Raw genomic sequence first — 26,989 nt, forward strand, 5'->3', positions numbered from 1 at the left:
ATTACTATATTCGATATTAGAGTATCTGCATCACCTGCCTTATAACTGAAGACTTGAAACCGTTAAGCAAATCTGCCATTGAAGAATTGAGTCTATTAGAAATATTTGTGTAAGTACACATATTTAATAGTAGATAAACACCATAGTAAACGTTGCTTATATAAATTTTATAAACCTGTGTGATATTTACTTCAAAATAACTATAGGCTATTGCTGATCGGTTGACCAGAATGACAGAACAAAAACTGTGATAAACAATAAAAAAACAGCCATAATGACTGATTTACAAAGTATGTTAATCCAGACAATTGTAGCATGGATTTTTGTGATGTGTGAACCCAGTACCTTCTAGCAGCTAGCTCTATAGATAGCAGAGTTGAAAGCACTTATGAATAAACTAATAATTTAAAAGTACTCATTAAGACATAAAATCCAGGTTCTTGAAGAACTTAAATATAATTTTGGTGTCACATATGGGCTGCTTGGAAGTTGCTGATTAATGTGTTCTCTAAATCATAACAGCTGCAGGTAATTAGGATAACATTAGCTAAGAAGTAAGAGGAAAAAGTCCTGTACCTATAGTAAAGCATTGAATACAGTGTCACTTTCTTTTGACTGGATATGGCTTTTTTTCTAAGAGCCCAGAGAATAAATAAAACAGGCTTCACCTCACTTTTTGATTTCAACTTTTTCTGTTCTTCATCCATCACATTACTGAAATTAGGCAGTGTTCAAGGTCACTGATTTCTGTCTTGCAGCAACATTGCTAGGGAGCAATAAAGTAGGTGCTAACAGCACACTAATGAATTCTACTCCAAAGTTCTGAAGGACTGCCAGCATTTTCATGTATGTGTTTAACAGCTTAGAGGAAAGGTAGAATGCTCTGGTTTTAATAATAATTAATAATAATAATAATAATAATAATAATAATAATAATAATAATAATAATAATAATAATAATAATAATAATAATAATAATAGTAATAATAATAATAATTTAATTTCTATACCGCCCTTTTCCCGAAGGACTCAGGGCGGTGTACAGGGCAAATACAGTAAAAATACAACGTACAAAAGTTAAAAAAAGAATTAAATAATACAGCCCAATTCCAATAAAATTAATACAGTTAATATTAAAAAAACCCAAACCCATCAGACCAGGCCGGCTTGTTCAAATAAGTATGTTTTTAGGTCACGTCAGAAGGAGTGAAGGGTCGGGAGCCATCCGGAGCTCCACCGGTAAACAGTTCCAAAGGTCTGGCGCGCCCACAGAGAACGCCCTCCCGCTGGGAGGTCAACAATTTTCTATAGGTCAACAATTTATGTATCAAATAGTAGTCTCCCAACACTACTTATCTGGACATATCCTGAGAGGAAGGGTCAGGATCACTGCAACGCCTACCCAGGTAGCCAAGAAGGTTATTACAGTCAGGGGTATTAAAAGATACTGACAGGTCCAGAAAAATTGGAATAGTTGTACTTGCCCCCATCTACCTTCCAGCATAAATCATCCACCAAAATGATCAAAGCAATCTCAACACCTGGACAAAATCCTATTTAAATTGGCCCAGGTGATCTTTAAGGGATTGTAATTGAGACAATACTTCATTTGTTGCTTAGTGTGGGCCCTGAAGTGAACTTTTAGAAAGCAAATGGCTCTGAGATATGATTAAGATTTCTTCCCATCCTCAACATGGTAATATCTCAATGCTTATAGCTAGTAATGGAATATTTTTTCTAGTTACACCAGTATATTTGATCCACACTTTGTAAAAATCTGTAGTCTGTTTAATTATGAATAAATTACTGCTGTTTGGGTTTGCACAATATGTTAACAAGAATCAATATATTGTGATAGAATATAACTTCAATAAATAAATGAAATGTTAAAGATAACATTGGGTAGAGGGGGTGACTTTGAGCAACTGCCATTGCATTATTAGACAATAAAGTATAAGAATGCAGGAATATCTAGCAATTGATTTCTGGAGAAATGCAATAAGTACATGTTTTAATATAGCCAAATTAAATATATACATATACATTAAAAACTGTTGAAGTCTAAAAATTATCTCTTCCTTAAATTTGTGACCTTTTTGAATTATTGTTCATTTTCTGATATTAAGAAATATGTAATTTGTCCCTAGTGTGAAATATTCAGCTGAAAAAGAAAAATGGGAGAATATGTGACAAAAGTGGCAACTCTTTTGACAGGCTGCTTAGATGGGCAATGGGAATGTATAATGCCAGTCCTTCAGCCATTCAGGGTCCACAGAAGTCTTGAGTGGAATCTCTGGAGACCCCCATGTATTAGCAGATTATAGTTTATAATTTGACAGAAAGGGACCTCCCCAAACGTCCCCAAACGTCGCGCAGACCTGCCGACGTTTGGGGAGGCGCCCAAACCTCCCCAAACGTCGGCAGGTCTGCACGGAGGAACGGAGACCTGGGGAGGTTTGGGGAGGCGCCCAAACCTCCCCAAACGTCGGCAGGAGGAACGGAGACCTGCCGACGTTTGGGGAGGTTTGGGGAGGCGCCCAAACCTCCCCAAACGTCGGCAGGTCTGCGCGGAGGAACGGAGACCTGGGGAGGTTTGGGGAGGCGCCCAAACCTCCCCAAACGTCGGCAGGAGGAACGGAGACCTGCCGACGTTTGGGGAGGTTTGGGGAGGCGCCCAAACCTCCCCAAACGTCGGCAGGAGGAACGGAGACCTGCCGACATTTGGGGAGGTTTGGGGAGGCGCCCAAACCTCCCCAAACGTCGGCAGGTCTCCGTTCCTCCGCGCCCTGCCTGCCTGCTTCTTTCCGCAGCGGAAAGAAGCAGGCAGGCAGGGCGCGGAGGTCCGGAGACCTGCCGACGTTTGGGGAGGTTTGGGGAGGTGCGCGCGCACCTCCCCAAACCTCCCCAAACTTCGGCAGGTCTCCGGACGGCGGCGGCTTGGGAGAGGTGCGCGCGATCCTGGAAGCACCGAAGCCTCGGCCGCGCGCAAGTCCTCGGTAAGCTCCAGGCGGTCACTTGCTTCGCGTCTCCTGAGGGAAGGGGGGGCGACTGGAGCGGGCGTGTTTCCTCGCCTGCTGGGTGCCGCGATTTGCCCGGGGAACGCGCGGGCCCCGAATAGCAGCGTGGAGCCGCGGCCACACAGGGTATTCCTGTGTATTCAGGCTTGCAAAATGGCGGATCGAGCCTCTGCTGGCGGCAGAGGCTTGCTGAGCGTGGATCCAGCCTCCGCCAGCGGCGGAGGCTTGCAGAACGGCGGATCGGCTTATACTCGAGTCAACAACTTTTCCCAGTTTTTGGGGGTGAAATTGGGGGTCTCGGCTTATATTCGAGTCGGCTTATACTCAAGTATATACGGTGTGTGTGTATATATATATATATATATATATATATATATATATATATATATATATATATATATATATATATATGTTTTCTGAGGTTTTCGCGGGTATTTGTATGTGGATCTTTGGTTATTCGGGTTTTTCCCCGCGTAGAACTAAAGTTGTAGGCACAACGTTTCGACGGAATCCCATCCGTCATCATCAGGCTGGTGGCTTTAGCTTCCTTCTTCTGGGAGAAGCATGTGGCTGTTTGTTCCTCTTTTTTAAACTGCCAGAGGGGGTGTGTTCTGTGGAGGTGTGCTCTGATTGGGTGGGGGACCAAGTGTGTTCCCACCCAATCAGAACACACTTGGTCCCCCACCCAATCAGAGCACACCTCCACAGAACACACCCCCTCTGGCAGTTTAAAAAAGAGGAACAAACAGCCACATGCTTCTCCCAGAAGAAGGAAGCTAAAGCCACCAGCCTGATGATGACGGATGGGATTCCGTCGAAACGTTGTGCCTACAACTTTAGTTCTACGCGGGGAAAAACCCGAATAACCAAAGATCCATATATATATATATATATATAGTTTTCCCCATCCCAAAATCTGATGCATCCCTGCTAAACATAGGTATAAGAGTTAGAAACTAGTTTGATTTGCTCCATGATTCCTTCAGAGTTTAGCATCTGCAAGATATTATGGCACAAGAAAACGAGCAGTCTTGAAATTGCCAAATGCTAAATGGGCCATCAAAAATGCACAAATATGAAATATTGTGGAGATATTGCAAGGTTTTATCTAATTTGATGTCCTCCAAATGGAAATTATGAATGTCCTAGAATCTAGTTCAACATATTTGGAGGTTTGAAGCAGACTTGTTACAGTGTTGCAAGTCACCCAGAATTGTTTAAGATGAGTGCCTATATACATCTTTAAAATAAATAACAGTAATATGTATATGGAGATGTTTTTTGTTGTCCACCAATGTTCTGTCTGGATGGAGGCAAAGAGGGTGACAGTATGATTTAGCTCCTCAGGTGGCATCTAATTAACCAGGGCCTGGTTTTTCTCTTTGCATGATCTTTTTCAGAGCATGGCAAGAAGGAATCTCCCTGAAAGAGCTGCAGCGTAGAGGAGTTTGCTTACTGAAACTCGAAATACATTGTCAAAAAACTGGGCTATATGGCCATCTGCTTGTAACTTTACAGTCTCGAAAACATGGCTCAGACACAGAGCTGCCTTCCAATAGTTTTGGGCCTGGTAAGTAAACAGTGCTAATTTTTGAAAGTTTATTGTAAAAGGCTTTACAATAGCTTTAGATATTGGAAGATAGACCTTCATGATGTGATAGGTTATTTCTGAAACTGTAATGATTTCAGAGTCTTCGAATTACAGCTGTCACATCAAACAATGATAAAACTAGCCTTTTTTTAATTCACACATGGAGTTATTAGCAGCGTATATTTTGCATTGTTTTAAAAACGTAATCACCCAAGAAAAGCAGTCTATTATCACAAATATAATATGTCTGATGGACAGCGATAGGGACTTTGCAGGATTCAAGTCAGCTTTGACAATTTACAGTAGAAGAATGAGCAATAAATCTTTTTCCTGCAACGCTCACGTAATTAAAATTAAAATTTGGGGGCGGGAAGCTTTACTGCACTTGCCAACTTTTATCTTGATTGTAATATTTGTTTCATTGTTGTAAGCCACCCAGAGCTGTTGTGGACTGAGTGGTAAAGAAGTTTAATAAATCCTTACTATTACAAAAGGCAAAGTAAATGAAAACTCAGTTCTGGGAAAAGAGGAAGCAGGAGAAAGAAATTCAAAATAACCAGGCCTTGATTGTGTGTGGTAAAAAAGAGGAAGAATGCCACCTCTGGCTGGCTTTCAAGATTCTGGTATTTTACCATACAACAATAGAGTCCCAGTAGCCCTTGTTGCCTTTGCTTCCTGACCTGCCCTTTTCTGGAGTGCTGACATATCTGATTGTTTCACATTGAACTTGTCAGATTGTTGCCTTTTGTCACGATGACTTTTGTCAGTACAAAGACAGAGTAATTTGGAGATGGTCTCAAGGTTGTCAATGGCAGTAGTAAAGTTTCTGATTTCATTTAATCTGAGATATACTGTGTTTAGAAGGGACGCGGTGGCTCAGTGGGTTAGGACGCTGAGCTTGTCGATCAGAAGGTCGGCAGTTTGGCGGGTCGAATCCCAAGTGCTGCGTAACAGAGTGAGCGCCTGTTACTCGTCCCAGCTTCTGCCAACCTAGCAGTTCGAAAACACGTAAAAATGCAAGTAGAAAAATAGGGACCACTACAGTGGGAAGGTAACAGCGTTCCGTGCGCCTTTGGCGTCTAGTCATGCCGGCCACATGACCACGGAGACGTCCTCAGACAAGCGCTGGCTGTTCGGCTTTGAAACGGAGATGAGCACCGGCCCCTAGAGTCGGAAACGACTAGCACGCATGTGCAGGGGAACCTTTACATTTTGCCTTTATACTGTGTTTTTCCGAAAGTAAGATCTACCCTGAAAATAAGCCCTAGCTTGATTTTTAGGGGTGGGCCTAATATAAGCCCTACCCTGAAAATAAGCTCTAGTTTTGGGATGAGGTGCACGCCTAAAAGCTAGGGCAGGCGTAGGGGGGTGGAGCTGCCACAGGTACCCCGCAACCACTTACCTTACCGGTAGACCTCCTATACCCTGACACTTGTTGCATTGTGTGGGTTGTTGCACTATTGCTGCTCCTCACGGCAGGAGGCTGCATGGTGCTCATCACACCGTTGCCACCAAAGCACCATGCAGCCTCCTGCAAATGGCCCAAAGCACCACATGGCATCCGGCTGCAAGTGCTTTGACGTGATTGGCGGCAATGGAGCAAAGCGCCGTGCGGTGTCCTGCCAAGACCAGCAGCAATGGCCTGAAGCACCATGCAGCTTCCTGCAAATGGCCTAAAGCACCGCGTGGCATCCTGCCATGACCAGCAGCACAAATGTGAACCACCATGCAGCGTCCTTCCACAACCGGTGGCACCAGCACCACATGGCATCCGGCTGCAAGTGCTGGCAAGGGGCTGCTGAAGAAGTCAAGCAGCAGCGTGACTGGTGTCAGGGCATGCGAGGCCTGGCTGCAGCGGTCCTAAGGTAAGACATCCTCCAAAAATAAGACCTAATGCCTCTTTTTGAGACAAAAAAATATATAAGACTGGGTCTTGTTTTTGGGAAAACACAGTTCTCACCCTCCCATTAATCTGGTAGTATTGCCACCTCAAAAGTTAGATGCTCTTTTGTGAGGCCAACTAAGATATGTGTCTCAGCCAATAGCTCATGAAAGAATACAGTGTGATTATCCCTGAATATATGTGCTTCTGCTCCATATCCACTTTATTTCTTAGGAGGGCTTCTTGCAATGAGCAATCTGTTTAAAATCTATTTGCATATACTATAAATGTAATCTTATGGAGGCCTGGATTTCTCAGCAGGCATTTCAAGCTCAGCTACAAAGACTTTTTGAGATTTTTTTTATATTGCTATAACTCATAATTCCAAGAGGGAGCATTTAGACAACGTTGGCTGATTTCAGAATCATCCTGGTTAGTATTCACGCAGAAGACTAACAAAACATTCCTAGACAGAAGGGGGGGTTGAAGAAGGCAACAGCAAATCATTTTCATGAAAACAATATAGATGTATCCATCTAAATTAGCAGAATCAGGCACTGATTCTCAAGTACTTCTTTTCTTTAATGAATTCTTTCCATTGTTTTCCATTTTATTTGTAACGTTCTGATATTTGGTTTTTTTTAAAAATTAAAATCTTCCAAGGTTTTTTATAAGTTTTTTTTAAAATGAAAACTAGGTTGAGGAAGACCTCCAGAACGCTGGTTAATTTAGATTACTGGATTTTTTGCCGGGAAACCAAAAAAAGTATTATTGTTTCCAAGTAAATTACAAAAATACAGTAGCAAACAGTCTATGCTGACTAATATAAAAGACTTTTTCTTTAGCTTACACTACTGTACTTTGTATTAGTCTGAGAAAATAAATGAGCTATGGGTCTTAACTTCTAACTTAGGCTTTTATTTTATATGGGCAGCTGTTCTTGTTAGAAACTCAATATTTCATAATGAAACAATGTACAATGTTAATAGAGGCTCATTCCTAGAATCTGATTTTCACATATTTGTAAAGTAATTTCGTCATAGTTCTGCATCCGCTCACTTAAGAAAAAGGCTTATAAATTCAATAAGATTAATTTCTGAGTAAATATTTGAATCATACCCTTTCTCTGACTTGTTTTTGAAAAAGAGCCTTTATCTTCCTTCCTTCTTGCTTGGCTGGTCTCACATCATGTTAAGGCATGGTTTGTATTAATTGCCTAGTTCAAACATAATTTTAATAAAATTTTAAGCCAGAAATCATGGTTTACCAAACACAGTGACTGGTTCAGAAGCTAAAACCCAAACATTATAAGGTTTATTGCATTTTATGAATCAAATGACTGTAGCCTAAAAAGTACCATTCTCCAAGAGCTTTATTAAACGTTTTTCCATTATGTTGCAGTCACTAAGAATGCTACTTAGTATGTACACAGTACTGCATTAATGGTCTCTCTCTCTCTCTCTCTCTCCCCTCCCTCCCTCCCTCCCTCTCTCTCTCTCTCTCTCTCTCTCTCTCTCACACACACACACACACACACACTTTCTCTTCCTTGAGCAGCCTGTAAAACAATGGGTTCTAACCATATTTTTCAATCTGGATCTGTTTTGAATCTCAAGAGTATTTTGTACTTTTTGTTTAAAAAGGAGATTTAAGACCCTCCTGGCATTGTTTTCCCTTGCCACAGACAGTTGGGACTGCTGATTAATTCCATACTTGAATTAATACCTCAGCATTGATACATACTGTACTGTGTTTCATAGTAGTAATCACGAGAATAATGTTTGTCTTTTTTAAAAAAATGCTATTTAGAATAGATATGGGCAGAGTTAGACAAAGATGTTCTTTGAAAAGAGCTCCAGTGAAAAGCACATCCGCTCAAGACAGGCTGTTTCTGAGGGGCAAATATTCTAAGATGAAAATATATGCTAAAGGCACATATTCTGTTAGATTCAGAATTGCTGGGGGAGGGGGGTGAACCTCCAACTTTGGGTTCAATAAGGCAGAATTGCATTTTTTTTCTTGTCATGAATAAATCAGATACATGTGGAGGATAATGTTGTGTGAACTTGCGATGGCATTTCTTATGGCTTAAAGGAGAATAGATTAATTGAATCGTGACATTGTACATTAAAATTGTTATGATGAAAGATGCCCCACAGCTTATATTTAAACAATTGAGCTAATCAGTATTGACATTTGGTTATTTTCCGGAACAAAATATATTCTAAACTGGTGAACATAGTGGATACTGGTGGGTTGTTGTTTTTTTTAACCTAAATGGGAATGGCATGTAAGAATGTATATGTTTCATACATTTCTTACATTTACATATAAGTATAATGTCTGTATAGGGACGCGGTGGCTCAGTGGGTTAGGACGCTGAGCATGTCGATCAGAAGGTTGGCAGTTTGGTGGGTCGAATCCCGAGTGCCAGGTAACAGAGTGAGCGCCTGTTACTCGTCCCAGCTTCTGCCAACCTAGCAGTTCGAAAGCACGTAAAAATGCAAGTAGAAAAATAGGGACCACTACGGTGGGAAGGTAACAGCGTTCCATGCGCCTTTGGCATCTAGTCATGCCGGCCACATGACCACGGAGACGTCCTCAGACAAGCGCTGGCTCTTCGGCTTTGAAAAGGAGATGAACACCGGCCCCTAGAGTCGGAAACGACTAGCACGCATGTGCGGGGGAACCTTTACCTTTACCTTTATAATGTCTGTATCAGTGTCTTAAAATATTTATGATATCTGCCGAGAATGGCTTCTAGCATCATTCCAGGGCTTTCTGGAAAGCTTTCCTTTTTCTGGATGATGCTAGTCAGAGAGCCTAAAGCAGGAGTAGGCAACCTTGGCTCTTTTATGACTCGTGGACTTCAACTCCCAGAATTCCTGAGCCAGCTGGCTCAGGAATTCTGGGAGTTGAAATCCACGAGTCATAAAAAGAGCCAAGGTTGCCTACCCCTGGCCTAAAGTAACTGATTCTGAATGGCCTCCTAAAGCTGTGGGTTTCAGTTCTGGGGCTGGAGTTTTCCTTCTGCTTTTACTTCTTTGAATTAAAAAAAAGAGGGGGATTGCAACTTATATCAAGCTTTGTTTATCCAAAGAGTTCTATTGTGTATTCAGGTTTTGACCATGGATAAAGGGCTCCCCAGTGGCAAAATGTCTTGTGTGGATTTGCCATCCCATTGGAGCTCTTCGGAGCTCTGGGCTGGAATATTAGCGCCCACTGGGATTTAAAACGAGAAACCTTGGAAAGAGTTAAAAGGAATATAAGGTGTCCTAGTTAATTTTAGTGGATTCTCCTGAGATGGGTAGCAATATCACTTGGTAATGATTGACAGTTTTGCCTCCTTTGTGTCTTGCGATGTTTAATAAGTTATTATTGTTTTACATACAGTTTATTTTCTTATGAAAGCCTGGATTCTCTTGATGCCTAATTGATGAATCCTTTGGACCTGACCTACTTTCAGTCTCATCACAACAGATTACAGTCTGCACTGAAAAATCTTATCTAATTTTTTTTTTGGAGTACATTAGAACTTTATGAAAGATAGCAAAAGGATGGTCAGGCAAATAAAGAGTATGATACTTGCCTATTTTTCTGTACAATTCAGTCATCTTTAAACCTTATCTTAATTGCTATTGCATTTTGATTGGCACTGCACCAGTTTAGTATCAAAAGTTTGTAGTCTCTTTACACATTATGATAATTTCCACATTCCCTGTGTGTTGATATCCTTTATGAAACAAATACTGTATAGTCTCTCTGGATCCTGTCAAATGATGGTTCACTATGCTACAGTATTCCTACAACATGTAAACTATATATTAAACTACCTCTTTCTTAGACGTGAAAGACAGCTGGATGACTTTAGGGCCAATTACTTTTTCTCAGCCTGACCAATCTAACTGACACTGCTGTTATGGGGAAAATAGGAGGCAAAAGCAATAGAGATGAGCACTGCCTTGAGTTGCCCCCAAAGAAACAGGATAAAGGTCAATACATTTTTTTGCAATAGATATTTGTTTTGCATAACTTTCTTTAAATAATGATTTAGTACCCGAGGTTTTGTTTTATGGCTTGATTAAGGATTCAGTTAGAATTGAAATGGCAAGAGTGTAAGGCATGTTATCCCATTTCAACTTTAGGTTCACCTGTGCATGGTCTGACCTACAAATAGCCGCATTGCAGCTTGTTGAATGTGACATAGAATTTAGAAGCCAATAAGTAATCCATTTTTAAGTAAGAAGTTCTGTTTCGAGAATATGTAAATCCATTTGATTGGGTATTCATAGTTCCCAGTGTATTAAGTAATCTTTTAGCCTGCATCATTTTTGGAAGCCTTTTATACAACGAATTTTGTCTTTAAATTTTTGTGTATCCATTTTCCCTAAATTGTGCCTACAGTTATATGTCTACGGAGATTCTCAGTCATCCAGGTCATGGTTGTCCCAAAGGTGCTTTTTCAAGAGGCAGCTGGACTTTCTTGCTTTTCTTTGAAGACCTTTCGCTTCTCATCCAAGAAGCTTCTTCAGCTCTGACTGGATGGTGGGGAATGGAAGGATTTATCCTCCTTGCAGACAGCTGTTCATTTGCATTCTTTTAGAGAGTCATTGAGGCCACCTGGAGGTTTATCTGTGTCATCAGGATCACCTGAGTAGTGCAAATGGAACTGCTAAAAAGACTGTGTTGTAGACTGGAGCTAGATGATGTTATATCCCTCACCCTCTGTTGAGAGAGGGCTGTTCAGTTTTGACATTGATGGCCTCTTTGACCCCTCTTTCAAACCAGCGGTCCTCTCTGTCCAAAATGTGGACTTTGCTGCCTTCAAAAGAGTGGCCTTTGTCTTTTAAATGCAGATGGACTGCTGACTCTTGTCCTGATGGGTTCGTTCTCCTATGTTATGCCATGTGGTTTATGAAGTGGTTTCCCCCCCCCAATGTACAGATCTGCACGTGGCTCACTATATTGTACTGCATATACCACTTCGCTCAGTTTGTGTCTAGATGTTTTATTCTCGGAGTGGACAAGCTTCTGTCTTAATGTATTTTGGGATTTAAAGCGTGCACATATGTTGTGTTGGCTGAAGATCCTCCTGAGCTTTTCCAATATTCCTGCAACGTATGCAATGACAACATTGCTTTGTTTGTTGTTCTCTTCTTTGTCTGTTATGGAGGAGCTCCTGCTGGGTCTTTTTAGGGATTTGATGAAGGTCCACTTGGGATGGCCACAAGTTCTGAGGGCTTCCTTGATGTGTTTTGGTCCTTTTTCTTTCCCATCTTAGCTTGGTAGGCAGGCCTTCAGGTCGGTGGTGTAGGGTTTTGATAACTCCCATTTTATGCGCCAGTGGATCTTGCCTTGGCTCCCCCCCTTCTCCCCCCATCTGTCTGTCTGTCTATCTATAATTTCGAAGATAGAAAGTTAAAATACAAAATTACAGCAAAAAAGGAAACATAGGCATTTCATTTCCTGAAAAATAGAAATATCCCCCCAAAAAAGGAAAAAAATTGAATGATTTAAATAATTAATTTGAGAGTAACCCTTCACTTATTTCTTATTTAGTTGCTTGGAACTGTTTCCTTTAATGTAGCTTATCCTGGTGATATTTTGAAATAACATCACTATTTCCTTCTTAGTTTATTTCTTGTAACTCACAATTCTTTCAAATAAATTTGTCTCTTATGCGCGTAGTGGGAAATGTTGACACAATGTATCAATCTCTCACAGTCTTTGTATCTTCATGAAGTAAACACTCTATTTGCATAGTCAATATTCTTATCCATAGGTTTTAGATCTGGAAACAATTCATTAAATTTTGTCACCAAGTAATCAATTACCCAAATCAGCATTCTCAGCAGTTTCTCTAAAATCTCTGACCCCTAGATTATTTCTTTTGCAATACTCTGATCTTGTAATTTTGCCAAATTTATCTTGTTATATGAAATATATTTTTGCTTTTTCTAACTTAGATATATTCTGTATGCTAGAATCATATTATAGGCTACCTATTTAGGCTATATTAGACATTTGCTTTGACATTACCTTAAATACCCAGCTTTTCATCTCCACCCCGAACCAACCCAGTGATGCCCTCGATGTGATGTCCCGTTGCCTGGAAGCGGTACAGATTTGGATGGGAAAGAACAGGCTCCGGCTCAACCCGGCCAAGACTGAGTGGCTTTACATACCGGCATCTCGTTTAGTCCAAGAGGTTCCATCTTTGGTTATAAGGAGAGATGTTACCTCCCGTTGATAGAGCACGCAATCTAGGCATCCTCCTGGATTCACGACTCAGTTTTGAAGATCATATTGGAGTTGTGGCTAGGGGGGCATTTGCCCAGATTCGCCTGGTACGCCAGTTGCGCCCCTTTCTGGACCAAGATGCCCTACGCACAGTCACCCACGCACTCGTTACCTCCTGTATAGATTACTGCAATGCTCTCTACATGGGGCTACCCTTAAAGACCACCCGGAGGCTTCAGCTGGTGCAGAGTGCGGCTGCACGGGTAGTGATGGGAGCACCCCGATACTCCCATATTACACCCCTCCTGCGTGAGCTGCATTGGTTACCGGTTGCCCTCCGGGTGAGATTTAAGGTGCTGGTAGTTACCTTTAAAGCCCTACATGGCTTAGGCCCGGGATACTTGCAGGACCATCTGCTGCTGGGAACGAATTCGCATCACCCAGTACGCTCACACAGAGAAGGCCTCCTCAGGGTACCGTCGGCCAGACAATGTCGGCTGGCGACCCCCAGGGGGAGTGCTTTCTCTGTGGGAGTGCCAGCCCTGTGGAACCAGCTCCCCCATGAGCTTCGGATGGCCCCAGATCTCCAGTCCTTTCGCCGCGGCCTCAAAACACTCCTTTTCCACCTGGCTGACCTGGACTGACAGGGATTTTAATTATGTTTTTAATTTTTTAACTCTAATTTTTAATTTATTTTAATTTTAATTTTAATTTATTGTACAGAGGCCTTTAATTTTAATTTTATCTTAACTTCTGTATTTATTGTATGTTATTGTTGTTAGCCGCCCTGAGTCCTTCGGGAGATAGGGCGGCATATAAGTCCCAATAATAAAAATAAAAAATAAAATAAAAAATAAAATTGTGTATTAATTTATTATGCCTGGTAAGTTTTCTCTTATCAGCATTATAGTCTTCTCCCATTTCAGTTTTGGGTCTTGCTTGAGCTGTCTGATCAATATTTGATTGAATGAGAATCAATATATTGTTTACCACAATGACTTAACTCAGATGGTTCACCTCTAGTTGTCTCTATTGTTGATTTATTCCTCTTGGTTGCTGGAGGAATGATGAGCTTCATATAGTTGTGGTTTCTTCAGATATAATTCAGATGTAATTCCTTTGCTTTTATGTGAGGTATCTTTTCTGTATTCTAATTTTATTCTTGTCATCATTTATCTTCTGCAGGTGACATAGTGGGACTCTATGAAGCAGCTGGACAAAATAATCAGATATGCACAGGAATTGTCACCCGGACGGCCTCCAATTCAATTACAATCGCAATTGATGAGCCTCAGAATAACCTTACAAATTTAGATCAGGAGAATTTGTACTGTCTGTTGAAACTTGCCAATGATGTTACATACAATAGACTCAAAAGGTAAACTACTATAAAAGGATGATTATGGAACTTTTATGTCTTAAGGGATAAAAAAAATCTTTATTTAATAACCAGAATTCTGAAAGGAAGTAAGGAAAACAGTTATGTGAGCTATAGCTGGGAGATATCTTTCCATTTGCTCCATTGCATTGAGATTTTGAATGATAGCCTCATTTTCCTAGGTTCATGAACGTTTCTCTGTTTTTTGTTCAGTAGTTTATTGGCTGCTGCATTTTTGTCATACAGAGCACTTTATAATGCCTATTTTGGCAACATATGTTTATAATCTGGGCCTTTTACTTGTGCAAATGATGAAACAAGTAGGCTCCACATCCTATGTGCCTATTGGGTTAAATTGGCATCTGGTTAGAAGTTTTTTTCAGCCCTGAATGAAGGAGTTAGTGCAGAGGTGTCAAACTCAATTTCATTGAGGGCCGCATCAGCATTGCGGTTACCCTCAGGGGGCCGGGTGGGTGTGGCCAGGGTGGGCGTGGCCTACTGGGTGGGCGTGGCCAGCTCTACATAGTTCGCATCAAGGGTGCCTATGGGGGCCTGGGCAGGAGTGGGACAGATCTGAGGGTCTCTGGAAGGAGGGTCTCTGGGCCAGGGCCAAGGCAGTGGGGGCCGTTCCCTCACCGTTTCCAGGATGGCTTCGCGGGCCACATGAAACCACTTCACGGGCCAGATCCGGCCTTGTGTTTGACATGTCTGAGTTAGTGGAAGAGAAGTTAATTTAACTTTATAGACTGATAATACTAAGTTCCTGGGAAGTTTGATTATGGTTCTGAGACTACGATATGTCATTTCAAGCTGATCACACAACATTTGTAATTATTTAAGATATTATTGCTTGGTATTGTTTCATAAGTTTTGAAGGGGTCGTCTTTAAGATTCAGTTCTTTTATTTTCTTCTCTTTGAAAGGGCTTTAAATACACTTAATCACTATGGGTCTGGTCCAGCATCTGATCTTATTGATGTGCTGTTTTGTTCTTCTGAACCTAGTAGTGCCAGTGATACAAGTAAGAATTCTTTCTCTCTTTTTTTAATGAATGGTGAAAAATCCCTGGAACTGAAGAAGTTATTCAGTATATGTCTGATTTAATCCACAACTGGTGTCCCTAAAAAGTCTTCCTCTCTTGCCCTCTGTGTTGCCTTTTGAAGAAAAGATACAAATGAACCTTGTTTTCTTTGTTTGGTCCTTTTTGCACTGACCTGGCATACATTACACAAATATAAATATTTATGTCATAGAGGGCAAGCATTTATATCTGGGCAAGTATTGTTGTGTATTGTCTTTATAGATCTTTACAGCAAAAACAGAAATGTTTATTCATTTATCAAAATGATAAAATCAGTTGTTGATTAGGTTCTCACATCCTGCAAGGCACAATGTGGGATCCCAAGCACAGTGTTTCTGAATAGATATGCTTTTCCACCTTCAGTAAACATTCTAGCAAGACACATAAATTTGTCCATTTGTTTTGCTTTTCACCATTTAGGTGTAACTTTTAACTGTTTCCTGCATTTTCCTAGTTGAACACAATTACCTTAGTCTTTGCTCCGGTATTGTTCCTGAAGCATTTCTCATTTATTTTCATTTATGCCTTAGTCTCAGTATATACAGTACATTGCTTTTATTGCATTCAGCAGCAAATCTTCAACTCCATATTCATAAAAAGCATTCCATATTTCAAACTTATTTATAATCTACTTCCTTTAAATCAAGTGTCTAAACTTGCTTTTTCACATTTATACATTTCTCAATCCAATCTGCTTGTGTGTGCCTCTCCTGCTTTGGTATAAAGTCATACTGCATTTTCCAATTTTGCTTATTATCACCTCTCTCATACTCATAATCCAAACCCCAGATTATGTCCATCCCTCACTCATTCCGTCTACTCTCCATTTCTCTTTATAGATCTTGTGCAGATAATGTTCAACATTTCATAAACTGTCTCTTGATTTTTCTGTTTCCATTTATTAAGAACCCAATTGTGCTGGTAGACACAATTCCTATTGTTAGAAAGCATAATAATATACTTAATTATAATGCATTAAGTTACAATGAAATACTTGAGCGAAACAACTTATCTGTCCTCAAAAATTATAGGTGGCTATATAAGTCATTTTGAATAAATAATTAAGCAAACCTGTTTGTGAGAAAAAGTCACAGCGTATAATGTCTCCTTTCTGGTATGTAATAATGGAACACAGTGGTTTGTTTAGTGTTGTGTGAACCTACTGAATATATAGTATTTAAAGGCCAATTATATAAAGGCTAGTTAGTATGTCAGAAAAAACACACAGAATGACTTGGGACTTGGGTTATTCTATTCTGAATAGAAGAGAGAGAGAGAGAATACTTTTAGAAACTCACCTACATTTAAAAGCAAACAGCCAGAAATCTCAAAATAGGGAAACCTAGAATTTGGGAATCATATGTATAAAGACAGTTGGTAACCACCAGAGGTCAGCATTTTCCTTTGAGCAGCACAGCCATATCGGTGCTATTGCCACTTTCCCCAAAATGTTCTGCTTCTGCAGGAAAAAAACAACAACAAAACTTAGGCATCCCTGTAAAGTCAGAAAAATTCTGATAATTTTTGTGCTGCTCGTCTCTATTTTTGTCAGATTCTCTTTTTGTACTGAGATGTCTTTTTGTCCCACCTATTCAACTCTCAGAGGTGAGGTGAGAGAGTGCTGCTGGCTTTAGGAATCAAGGACAGCAGGTGATTGCAGAAAGCCTCTTTTCTCTTCACCATATCCTGCAATCATTTGATCGCACTGAATTCCAACCAACTAGAACAGGGGTAGGCAACCTTGGCTCTTTTATGACTCGTGGACTTCAACTCCCAGAATTCCTGAGCCAGCACAGCTTCTGGGAGTTGAATTCTGGGAGTTGAAGTCCACGAGTCAATTTTGTATGAGTTTTCCCCTGTGGTAAAGGCTAGCGTAAGCAATCAAACTGGTGCTCCTGGACTACTTTCAGTGGTCGAGTGGTTTTTCTTCTATGTTTTAAATAGTTCCAGTTAGTTTTTGGGGAATCGCTCTATCCTGATGTATTAAACTTAAAAATGTGATGCTTTTGATTGTGTTTACTGGGAAACAGAAAGAAAAGTATGCCGTTGTACTCCTGTCCTGCTTTAGCTTAGCCATCAGGTTACCATTGTACAGACATGTCAAACTCGTGATGTCACGTGACGTCAAGAGACGTATTGGGACTATTTTTCCATCGCCGGCAATGGGGTGGGCGCGGCTTCTAGATGACGTGTCCGGCCCGTGGGCCGGCAGTTTGACACCCCGGCCATAGTAGGAACAGATTTATTTATTTATTTATTTATTTTAATCCCATTTATATCCTGCCCTTCTCCAAAGACTCAGGGTGGCTTACAATCTAAGCACAAATCAAATGTGCTTAGCAATAGCCTTCATTCTATGTATATGCCTGCTTATTAGGGCTTTCGCCCCCCCCCCCAAGCGGCATTATTACAAAGTCAGCTTATTGCCCCCAACAATCTGGACCGAGCAGCCCTTTAAGTCCTGTATAGCAGTTCTTACATTCTTAGAAGGGATGGATCCTAAAAGAAACAGCCAATTTTGTGAACTGCTGCCTGAAGACAGTTTCCTGAAGCTTACGCACAAATAAATGTACATAGGTTACTTTCTTCAGCATTATGTTTTCTGATAGCTGTGTGCAGATGCCCTTGGTGTCACTCAGAAGTAACTGAATTTCAGCCCCATAGCTGAAAGCAAGTCTACTTTCTTAAATATTAGTAGCATTAAAGTAGTAAAATCCAAAAGAAGGTGCACAGAAAAAGCCCAAACTAATTTACCATACATAAATCATGATGTGCTTTTTTTCTGTTTTCCCTAACACTTGCAGTCTTTGCTTGAAAGAACATAAAAGTGACAGTTTATAAATTGCTTGTACCTTTAGCGAATTGTGAAAAATAAGAAGTCTAAATACTGGAGCAGAATCATTGCTGTGAATGAATGCAGAATTTGTCCCATGAATTAATCTTTCAGTTAACTTAATATGGTAAAAAAGCTTCTGTCTTTATACCAAAACTGGCTCCTATCTCTCTCGGGCACCACAGATGCCCTGTCCTGTCCTTGAATCTGTTCTGCAGAAAAATACCAAATGCATTATAATTTTCTCTAGTGATTGTTTTTGCACTCATACATCTTGGCAAATAGGCACCTTATCAGCTTGCCTGACATGCCTTCTCTCATTCTGCATTTGTCAGCTGATAAATGAATCTGATCTTGTGAATAACTTAGAATGCAGTATAAAATGGCAAATGGAGCCAAAAGCTTCTTTTGCATTCATGATATATAGAACTTTTGGCTTTTGAAGGGTAGCTTAGTCATGACTAACAAACCAGAGCTCGTTCATGCTGTCACAAGAGTTGGAATCTTTCATTTGTGCTGTTTTGCTAAGGGGTGCAATATTGCCTTGTTGATCAGCAAGAAGTGGAACATAAGTATGGTAAATGGAAAATGCACTAAAAGTATGCTTTTTTAAAAGAAAAGTCCCTATAGCTCATGTTAAAATAATGGAAATGTTGAAGTGTTCAAGTGTTCACAACAATTTTTAAAAGTTGATTTTATATGTGGAAAGGGGACTTACTTATTCTTATTTTTAGGTATCAAAAGAAATGTTGATTTTGCATGTAACATTTTTAACAATAAAAACATTATAAAACATAGCAAAAAGAAAAAAAGGTTAAAACAAAATGTTGCTTGGATCAGCAGTCACCAACATTTCCAGCTCCACAGAATGGCAGCAGTGGTGGTGGTGGGGAAGGGATAGTTTTGCATGCTTGCCCGCCTCTTGCGCAGCCCAGTTCCCAATGGGCCACAGACCGGTACCAGTCCCTGGACTGGGGATTGGGGACCCCTGGCTTGGATAATCTGTAAAAATAAGTAGACATCTAGGATGATAACTTTCTAATATATTCTTTACCATTGATTATAAAACCTGCTGTTACTATGATTTTACAAATATCTGTAATTTGCTTTTTGTGTTTTAAACAAATTTGCTATTTGCATTATTTTAATAAAATCTGCCTGAAAAACAGTTTTACGGTAATGCTAGTATCTCTCTCTACTTCTTTGCAGAAGAGCCATTCCAATCGGGCATCTTAGCAGCAGCAAATTGGGAGAGAGAATTCTTTTCTTGCCATTCAGAATGCAAAACCTTTTGGCATCCTGATCCAGCAAAGGGGCATTGTTGCCCCTTTTGATGTGCCAGCTCCAATAGCTAGAGAGGAATTAAATGGTCCATTTAGTGTCTTTTGCCAGTCTGAAATTAAAAATGCCCGTTCCAATAGCATTTGCCAAACTAATGATGAGAAGAACTCCTACTTACCAACTGCTCCCCTACATATAAAACTGCTGTTTATATTTTAGTTGATGTCTTCCGGATTTTGGAGAATAAATGTTCTTCCGGTTCTTCCTGCAATACTGGCATCAAATAAGCTAAAAGCCTCCTTATCTTTGTAATTGAAAAGTTGGTGGGATAAGGAGGAGGAGGGGTGGTCAATAATAATAATGGTATAATAATGATAATAGCAACAATAATATCAACATTGGCATAATATCAATTCCTGAGATACGCCCAAAGATAAAATGACATATAACATTTTTAGAAAAGTGAGGGTCTTCTGAAAGTTCCCTTTTCCCATTCCAGTTGGGGATGCATGCTGGAAGGAGAAGTGAAATGTTACACATGGTGTTAATTAACAGTTTCACTCCCTCCCCTTCAACTATCATCAAGAAAAAACAGGTGGTCCTGAATTAAGAAATAAAGCTATAGATATTTATGTAGTTATTTTAAAGCTTGCACAGAGCACTTAAAACATGAGGTTTGTGGAAAATAAGAAATAAGGTATGATATCGATACCTGTCAGCTCCATTGTTTTAGCTGGGACACACACACCCTCTCTGTCACACACACACACACACAGTGGAACATTTTCCAACTGACTAAAGAGTACTTTCCTTGCATCCTTCCAGCAGCCAGCATTGTCAGCTGGCCATTTCAAGGTAGTGCTTCTTGCTCTTTTTACTTCTCTGCCTAATGAATTGTTAGCAGTTGTTCTGTGAAGCTCTGTTGCTCATCTAATTACACGTCATTGTTGTTGTTAGTTGCGAAGTCATGTCCAACCCATCGCGACCCCATTGACAATGTTCCTCCAGGCCTTCCTGTCCTCTACCATCTTCTGGAGTCCATTTAAGCTCACGCCTACTGCTTCAGTGACTCCATCCAGCCACCTCATTCTGTCATCTCCTTCTTCTCTTGCCCTCAATCTTTCCCAGCATTAGGCTCTTCTCCAGTGAGTCCTTCCTTCTCATTAGGTGGCCAAAGTATTTGAGTTTCAACTTCAAGATCTGGCCACCTAAAGAGCAGTCAGAGTTGATCTCCTCTAGGACTGACTAGTTTGATTGCCTTGCAGTCCAAGGGACTCACAGGAATCTTCTCCTGCACCATAGTTCAAAGGCCTCAATTCTTTGGTGCTCAGCCTTTCTTATGGTCCAACACATAAGCTTTGGTGTACAAAGCTATAATTAAGGTTTTGGCTCAGCATAGTGTTTAAAATGTTTGGACTTTTAGGAAATAAAGGTGTCTTGTGTTTTTTCAGAGAATTTCCTAGTAAGAATGTATTCTGTGTGGTGGAACTGTTAAAGGCAATGGGCTGTTAAAGCACATTAATCTGTTATTCTTTCAAAGACTGAAAATATTTGCAGTAAAACAGAAACTTTCTTGAGAGATGCCAGGCCTCAGTGGGGGCTTAGAATTGCTCTTAGTAATTATCAGGATGCTTCCTTTGCTGAGAAATCTGGTCAGTGTCCAAAAACAACCTCTTCTTATTTGTATTGTACTTGCTTTCTTGCAAATGTTCTTGGCGAGACTGAAATCTGAACAAATGCCCCTGCTGCTTACAGGGCTTTTGAAGTTCTACAATGAATCCCTGGATGCCTCCCAGAAGGAAGCTGTTTGCTTTTCATTGGCACAGAAGGAACTTGCTATCATCCATGGACCACCTGGAACTGGCAAGACAACAACTGTGGTGGAGATAATACTCCAAGCTGTGGAGCAAGGCTTGAAAGTGAGTGAGTGAATACATTTTCTGAAGAGATGCCTATTTAGGCCGGAAACTTAGGTCCCTGTGGCCATCGTACTATTCTGAGGCAAGAATGGAAGGTGAACCTTGCCATTCAGAATGAGGTGCATTTCAGCTTTGGTTAAAGCATGAGGTACGGGAAGTAGCCGGCTGAGTAGGGGGTATTGCCTACAGTTCTTACTAGACCTGCAGCCTCTTTCATGCTTAGAGCACCTTCTCAGTGTTTTAAGTCCAGTGTGGCAGGTGAATTGGGAAGTGTCATAATACATACAGATGGTAATCATGCTTTTCTCAGAGTATTAGAAATGCATATGTGTAAAAATTGCAGAGTGGGCGTGAGGGGAGGGGGAGAAATGAAAATTGGCTTTGGGACCATGAACTGCTGGCAAGATGCCTCATATTTGGGTGTAGACAATACTTAATTGCATTGTCCATTACTAATTGCTCTAATGTTTGGGGGAAAACAGCGTTGGAACTGATGAAAAGCTTGCACGTAGGTTTGTGTGGAATTGTATGTGAATGTTTGAGAGAATGCTATGTGCAAGAATGATGTATTTGTTACTGTATAAAAATATGGGGATGCTTGATAACTCCATCCTTCATTTTAAAAGGGATTTATGTTAAAGAACAGTAGGTTGATACTCTAATATAATTTAAGTCAAAAGTTAACTGGTCTATTTTTAACAAAATGTCCAAAAGGTTTTGGGATGAGGGGAGAGGGAAGGAATAATTTTTATAGAGAGAAAAGAAAAGAAAAGGAATTGAACTTTAAATATAAACAAATAATAATTGGTAGCCCTTATGGAAAAATAAACTACAGTATGGTAATATTATTGTGCTCAGAGGAAGAGTTTTGTGTTTGTTTAACTACAGTTCCCAATGCTCTCTGTTCACAAAATATTATTGTTAAAGTTTTAATTGTTTATAATAAACTGGATCTCTAGGTAAATAACCCAAATAAAGTAATCCCCTGTCCCATATTTAAGATACTAAACTACTAGGAAAAGAAATAATAGAAGGTAGGATAATAGTATAAAATAAAACCTTAACACAGAAACAAATAATTTTGGGTTGGTGGCAGTGCTATTTTAAAATCTATACATTTGTCCTCAGAATACATTTAGAAAAACATTAGGTCTTGAGTATAGGAATTTTAGTTATAATATAAAACTTGGAAAATTCTAGGGAATGGCCATTTGGCAGTATCAAAAATTGGATATGGGGGTCATACAAGGTCTTTGTTCCATTTTTAGAGATGTAGGTAGTCAAAATCTCAGCAGAAAGATGCATAATTTTATTTCACGAATACACGTTTTTAAGAGTCACCATGTTTATCTTACAGTTTGGGTTCTTTGTGATGGATAATATTCTTATTTCCATTTAGAAGTAAGGGAAAAACTTTGGAAGCGTTACAGATTCATCCAGGTTACCTGTATTTCTAGAAAAATCTTCATTTTCCCTGCTAATCTCTCTATTAGTAATGTTCTTGGCTGAAGCACAACTGTTTCTGCTCAGAGGAGATCCTGGATCTTCTGAGGTTCAGTGAGATGTAGAAGTAAAGCTTTGGAATTAAAGGGTATCATCAGGGACATAAAAGAAAAAGACAAAGCTGAAAGATCCTTGGCAGCTTAGAACTTAAATTTGGCTGGGACTAGTATCTCAAAGTAACTTTTCTCCTTGATCCTGGTTTAATTCTTTGAATTTGTACTGTTCCTTTTAGCTCAGAGGTCTGACATATAATAAAGTCCTTCAAACTCCAGGGCAAATCCTGATCCAGCTTTGACTTGAGAATAATCTCTTTTCCTGGCACTTATAAAATAAACTCCTTTCTTTTCCTTTTGCCCTTGATGCTTATAGTGTTTCTGTAAACTATAGGTATGAATCTTTGTAGGACTGTAGCTATTTCAGTGAAGTGAATTAATACTGTTTAAAGAGATATTTTTCTTCCTAGGTTCTCTGTTGTGCTCCCTCTAATATTGCAGTTGATAACTTGGTGGAAAGGATCTCTGATCATAAGGTGCGGATCCTGCGTCTTGGTCGCCCAGCTCGTCTTCTAGAGTCCATACAGCACCATTCGCTGGATGCTGTCCTGTTGCGTGGAGATAATGCCCAGATTGTAGCAGATATCCGGAAGGACATTGATCAAGCATTTGTAAGTCTTGTATTACATTTTTACAGCAGCTTTTAAAAACAATCTGTAGAATAAATTGTGGATCTGTAGTGTTCTTTGTGACATTGTATTCTTGGAATAAGTACAGTGCTATGCAGAAATGATTGAATATGTGTCTTATCTTGAAATTGAACCAAAACTCCTCCTCAGGTATATAAAGCAGTGTTGGGTAGAATGGCTATAACTAAAAATATCTGTAGCTTTGTAACTGACTCTGACATAGTGGGATATTCTGTAGACTATTCAGGATTCTTTAGGGATCTAGTCTTTTCTTTCCATTTTCTTTTTCCCAAGTTTTCTAGCATTGTTAAGAGCAAATTGAAATTCCTCACTCAGTTTTTCTCCGCCCTTCTTTCCTGAGTACTTTCAATTTTGCTTTGTTTCCCCCCCACACTTATTATTACCTGTGCATGGTAATGAGATTTAAGGTGCTGGTACTTACCTTTAAAGCCCTACATGGCTTAGGCCCGGGATACTTGCAGGACCATCTGCTACCGGGAACGAATTCCCATCGCCCAGTACGCTCACACAGAGAAGGCCTCCTCAGGGTACCGTCGGCTAGACAATGTCGGCTGGCGACCCCCAGGGGGAGGGCCTTCTCTGTGGGAGCGCCAGTCCTGTGGAATCAGCTCCCCCCTGAGCTTCGGATGGCCCAAGATCTCCGGTCCTTTCGCCGCGGCCTCAAAACACTCCTTTTCCACCTGGCTGACCTGGACTGACAGGCATTTTAATTATGTTTACAATTTTTAATTTATTTTTAATTTTTAATTTTAATTTATTGCACAGATGACTTTAATTTTAATTTTATCTTAATTTCTGTTATATGTTATTGTTAGCCGCCCTGAGTCCTTCGGGAGATAGGGCGGGATATAAGTCCCATAAATGAATGAATGAATGAATGAATGAATGAATGAATGAATGAATGAATGAATAACAGAAGGAGCCATACTTGGCCGATAAATCCAGAATTAAAGTACGGTCAGGATTGACAATGCAGGGGTCTCAAACGGCTCTCAGCACACCCATGTGACTTGAAATGTTTATTTAACTTAATTTTAATACATTGGGCTGGTGGGAAAGCCACTTTTCAAACTGTTCCCCTTTCTGAGCGGAAAGAGGAGGAGATGGGCTGTTAGGGGAGAGCTCCCTACTGTCTAATAATTTTAACTTGCTAGTTACACTTTTTTTAAAGACAAGAAAGAATGAACAGATACTGTTTAATAAATGTTAAGGATGGTGAAGGGAGCAGTTTCAAGGGCTTGGAAGGAGCAGGAAGGAACTGACATTAATCTAGGTATTTTCTGAACTTTATGGAATTCCTAAGAACCAAGGAGGGAACAGCATAAGCTCTTCCTTACTGGAACTTGGTGTGATCTGTGGCAACACTGCCTTTTACGTTTGCTTCCACGATTAAGGCCAGGTCAAGGCTGAATCATTTAGCTGAGTTTAGAATAAATCATTTAGAACAGACATGTCAAACACAAGGCCCGGGGGGGGGCGCGGATCCGGCCCACGAAGTGGTTTCATGCGGCCCACGAAGCCATCCTGAAAACAGTGAGGGAACGGCCCCCACTGCCTTGGCCCTGGCCCAGAGACCTTCCTTCTGCCAGAGACCCTCAGATCTGTCCCACTCCTGCCCAGGCCCCCATAGGCACCCTTGATGCGAACGATGTAGAGCTGGCCACGCCCACCCAGTAGGCCATACACACTCTAGCCACGCCCACCCAGTAGGCCACGCCCACCCTGGCCATACCCACCTGGCCCCCTGAGGGCAACCGCAATGCTGATGCGGCCCTCAATGAAATTGAGTTTGACACCCCTGATTTAGAATAATTTAGAACAAATAAGAGGTCTTCTTCACGAAAGGCCCATTGACATGTATCGGTCTCCCCCATTTCTCTATTTCTTTGAGACTCTCCAAACAGAGATTGCAATTTTACATTATATGGATAGCATTACAACTTGTAACTGATAGGAAAAAAGGCCAGAAAGTAAGAGGTCTCTCCATTTTCCTCTCTTTCCACCCCATTTGCCTTGTAAAATTGGTGCATCTTCTTTATTTAATTTTCTATTTCACATTTACTTTAAATATGGCACTGTTTGAAGTCTATCATAATTCAAATTATTGTCTGTTGTGCACGACCACCTTGCAGAAATTAGCAATAACTCCATTATAATCTCTGTGCTGGGAGGTTATCCACTGCCAGTTTACACACTACACACACACTCAGCAACCTCTGGAGACCAGAGTTTCCAAAATGCTAGAGGTTTTGTACACTCTAATGAAAAGGCAGGGCTGTAATCCATCACAGATGTACACGCTTGCATATGAAGTCCTGATGGTTTCTTTTGCCTGTTTGTGTAGCCACCTGGGATATGTGTATTTACCATATAATGGAATGAGGAGGAAAGTAGAGGCCAGTGTGTATTTCGGGGGTTTGCCTATTCAACGTACGCTTTTGATTGACTGAGGTTTCTGATTACTCATTTTTGTGCATATACAAGATAGAGATAGTCCTCAACTTATGGCTACAGTCAGGAGCAGAATTTTATGTTGCTAAGCATTAATATTTAAGTGAGTTGCCCCTGATTTTACAATCTTTTTATGCCATACTTGTTAAGTGAATCGCTGTGGGTGTTGAGAAAATCATCTCGTTAACCAAATTCAGCTTTTCCCATTGACTTTGCTTCTTGGAAGCCCCCTGGGAAGGTCATAAATGGCGATCCCACAGCCCCAGGACACTGCAGCTGTCACAAATACACGCTGGCTGCCAAGAGCCCAAATTTTGATCATATGATTAGGGGGACACTGTGACTGTCATAAGTGTGACGGACAGTTAATCACTTTTTTCAGTACTGTCGTAACTTCAGATGGTTGTTAAATGTATAACCATAAGTTGAGGACTACCTGCAAAGCACACAGGGAAAAAAAGAGGCATTTATGTGAGGGTTGAAAGGAGAAAATACTAAGTGGCTTGCTTATTTGCTATTTTTCAAATTCTGCTGTGCTCAGCACCATGACTGTTTTCAGTGGCACTTTTTAATACTGTTCAGCTTAAGATTTTCTATAAAGTTTAATGTTATTTTTATTGTTGGCTTTGTCCTTTTTCAGGGCTAGAAAATTGATTTTAATAAAAGATGAGGTTTGGGAAATTTTGAGAGTAATCTGTTCACCACGAATAGCTCAGCTGCAAACTTCTGTAGAGACATGCAATATATTATAGCTGTACTACATCCCTAGAGAACTTGTAAGGGTGAAGAATGAAAGGTATTTAAGTCAAGGATTGATTGGCTCTCCCTAAATGGAAGGTCAGCTGCATTTGCATCACACTCACCATTGCTAGGATCCTCGAAGTCATTTTCAATAGTTTTCTTGATTGGGCCAAAATTAATTATTCAGAGGAGTACAAGGGATTTATAATTTATACACAGAGACTATAAAGAGGAGTACAGGGACAGTGGCCTCCAGTCCTCCCTTAGTTCTCCTGGTAACGATGATGCCTCATAGTGTAGCAAGTTTCATTTGTGCTCTTTTGTAAGAAACAAGAAGATCACTTTAAACTAAAAAGAATTAGAGCAAATG

General features: G+C 40.3%; 1 protein-coding gene across 1 annotated transcript in view; it reads left to right on the plus strand.

Annotated features, from left to right (window-relative positions):
• Positions 1 to 26,989, plus strand: part of IGHMBP2 (immunoglobulin mu DNA binding protein 2) — an 82,292-nt gene that overhangs the window by 410 nt on the left and 54,893 nt on the right. The window contains exons 2-6 of the mRNA XM_081345982.1: positions 4,418 to 4,587; positions 13,916 to 14,108; positions 15,031 to 15,128; positions 21,058 to 21,221; positions 23,188 to 23,388. Coding sequence (XP_081202108.1) covers positions 4,418 to 4,587; positions 13,916 to 14,108; positions 15,031 to 15,128; positions 21,058 to 21,221; positions 23,188 to 23,388 — 826 coding nt within the window. The remainder of the gene's footprint in view (positions 1 to 4,417; positions 4,588 to 13,915; positions 14,109 to 15,030; positions 15,129 to 21,057; positions 21,222 to 23,187; positions 23,389 to 26,989) is intronic.

Source organism: Vipera berus (assembly GCF_964194415.1).
Source record: "Vipera berus genome assembly, chromosome: 1".
Classification (NCBI taxonomy): domain Eukaryota; kingdom Metazoa; phylum Chordata; class Lepidosauria; order Squamata; family Viperidae; genus Vipera; species Vipera berus.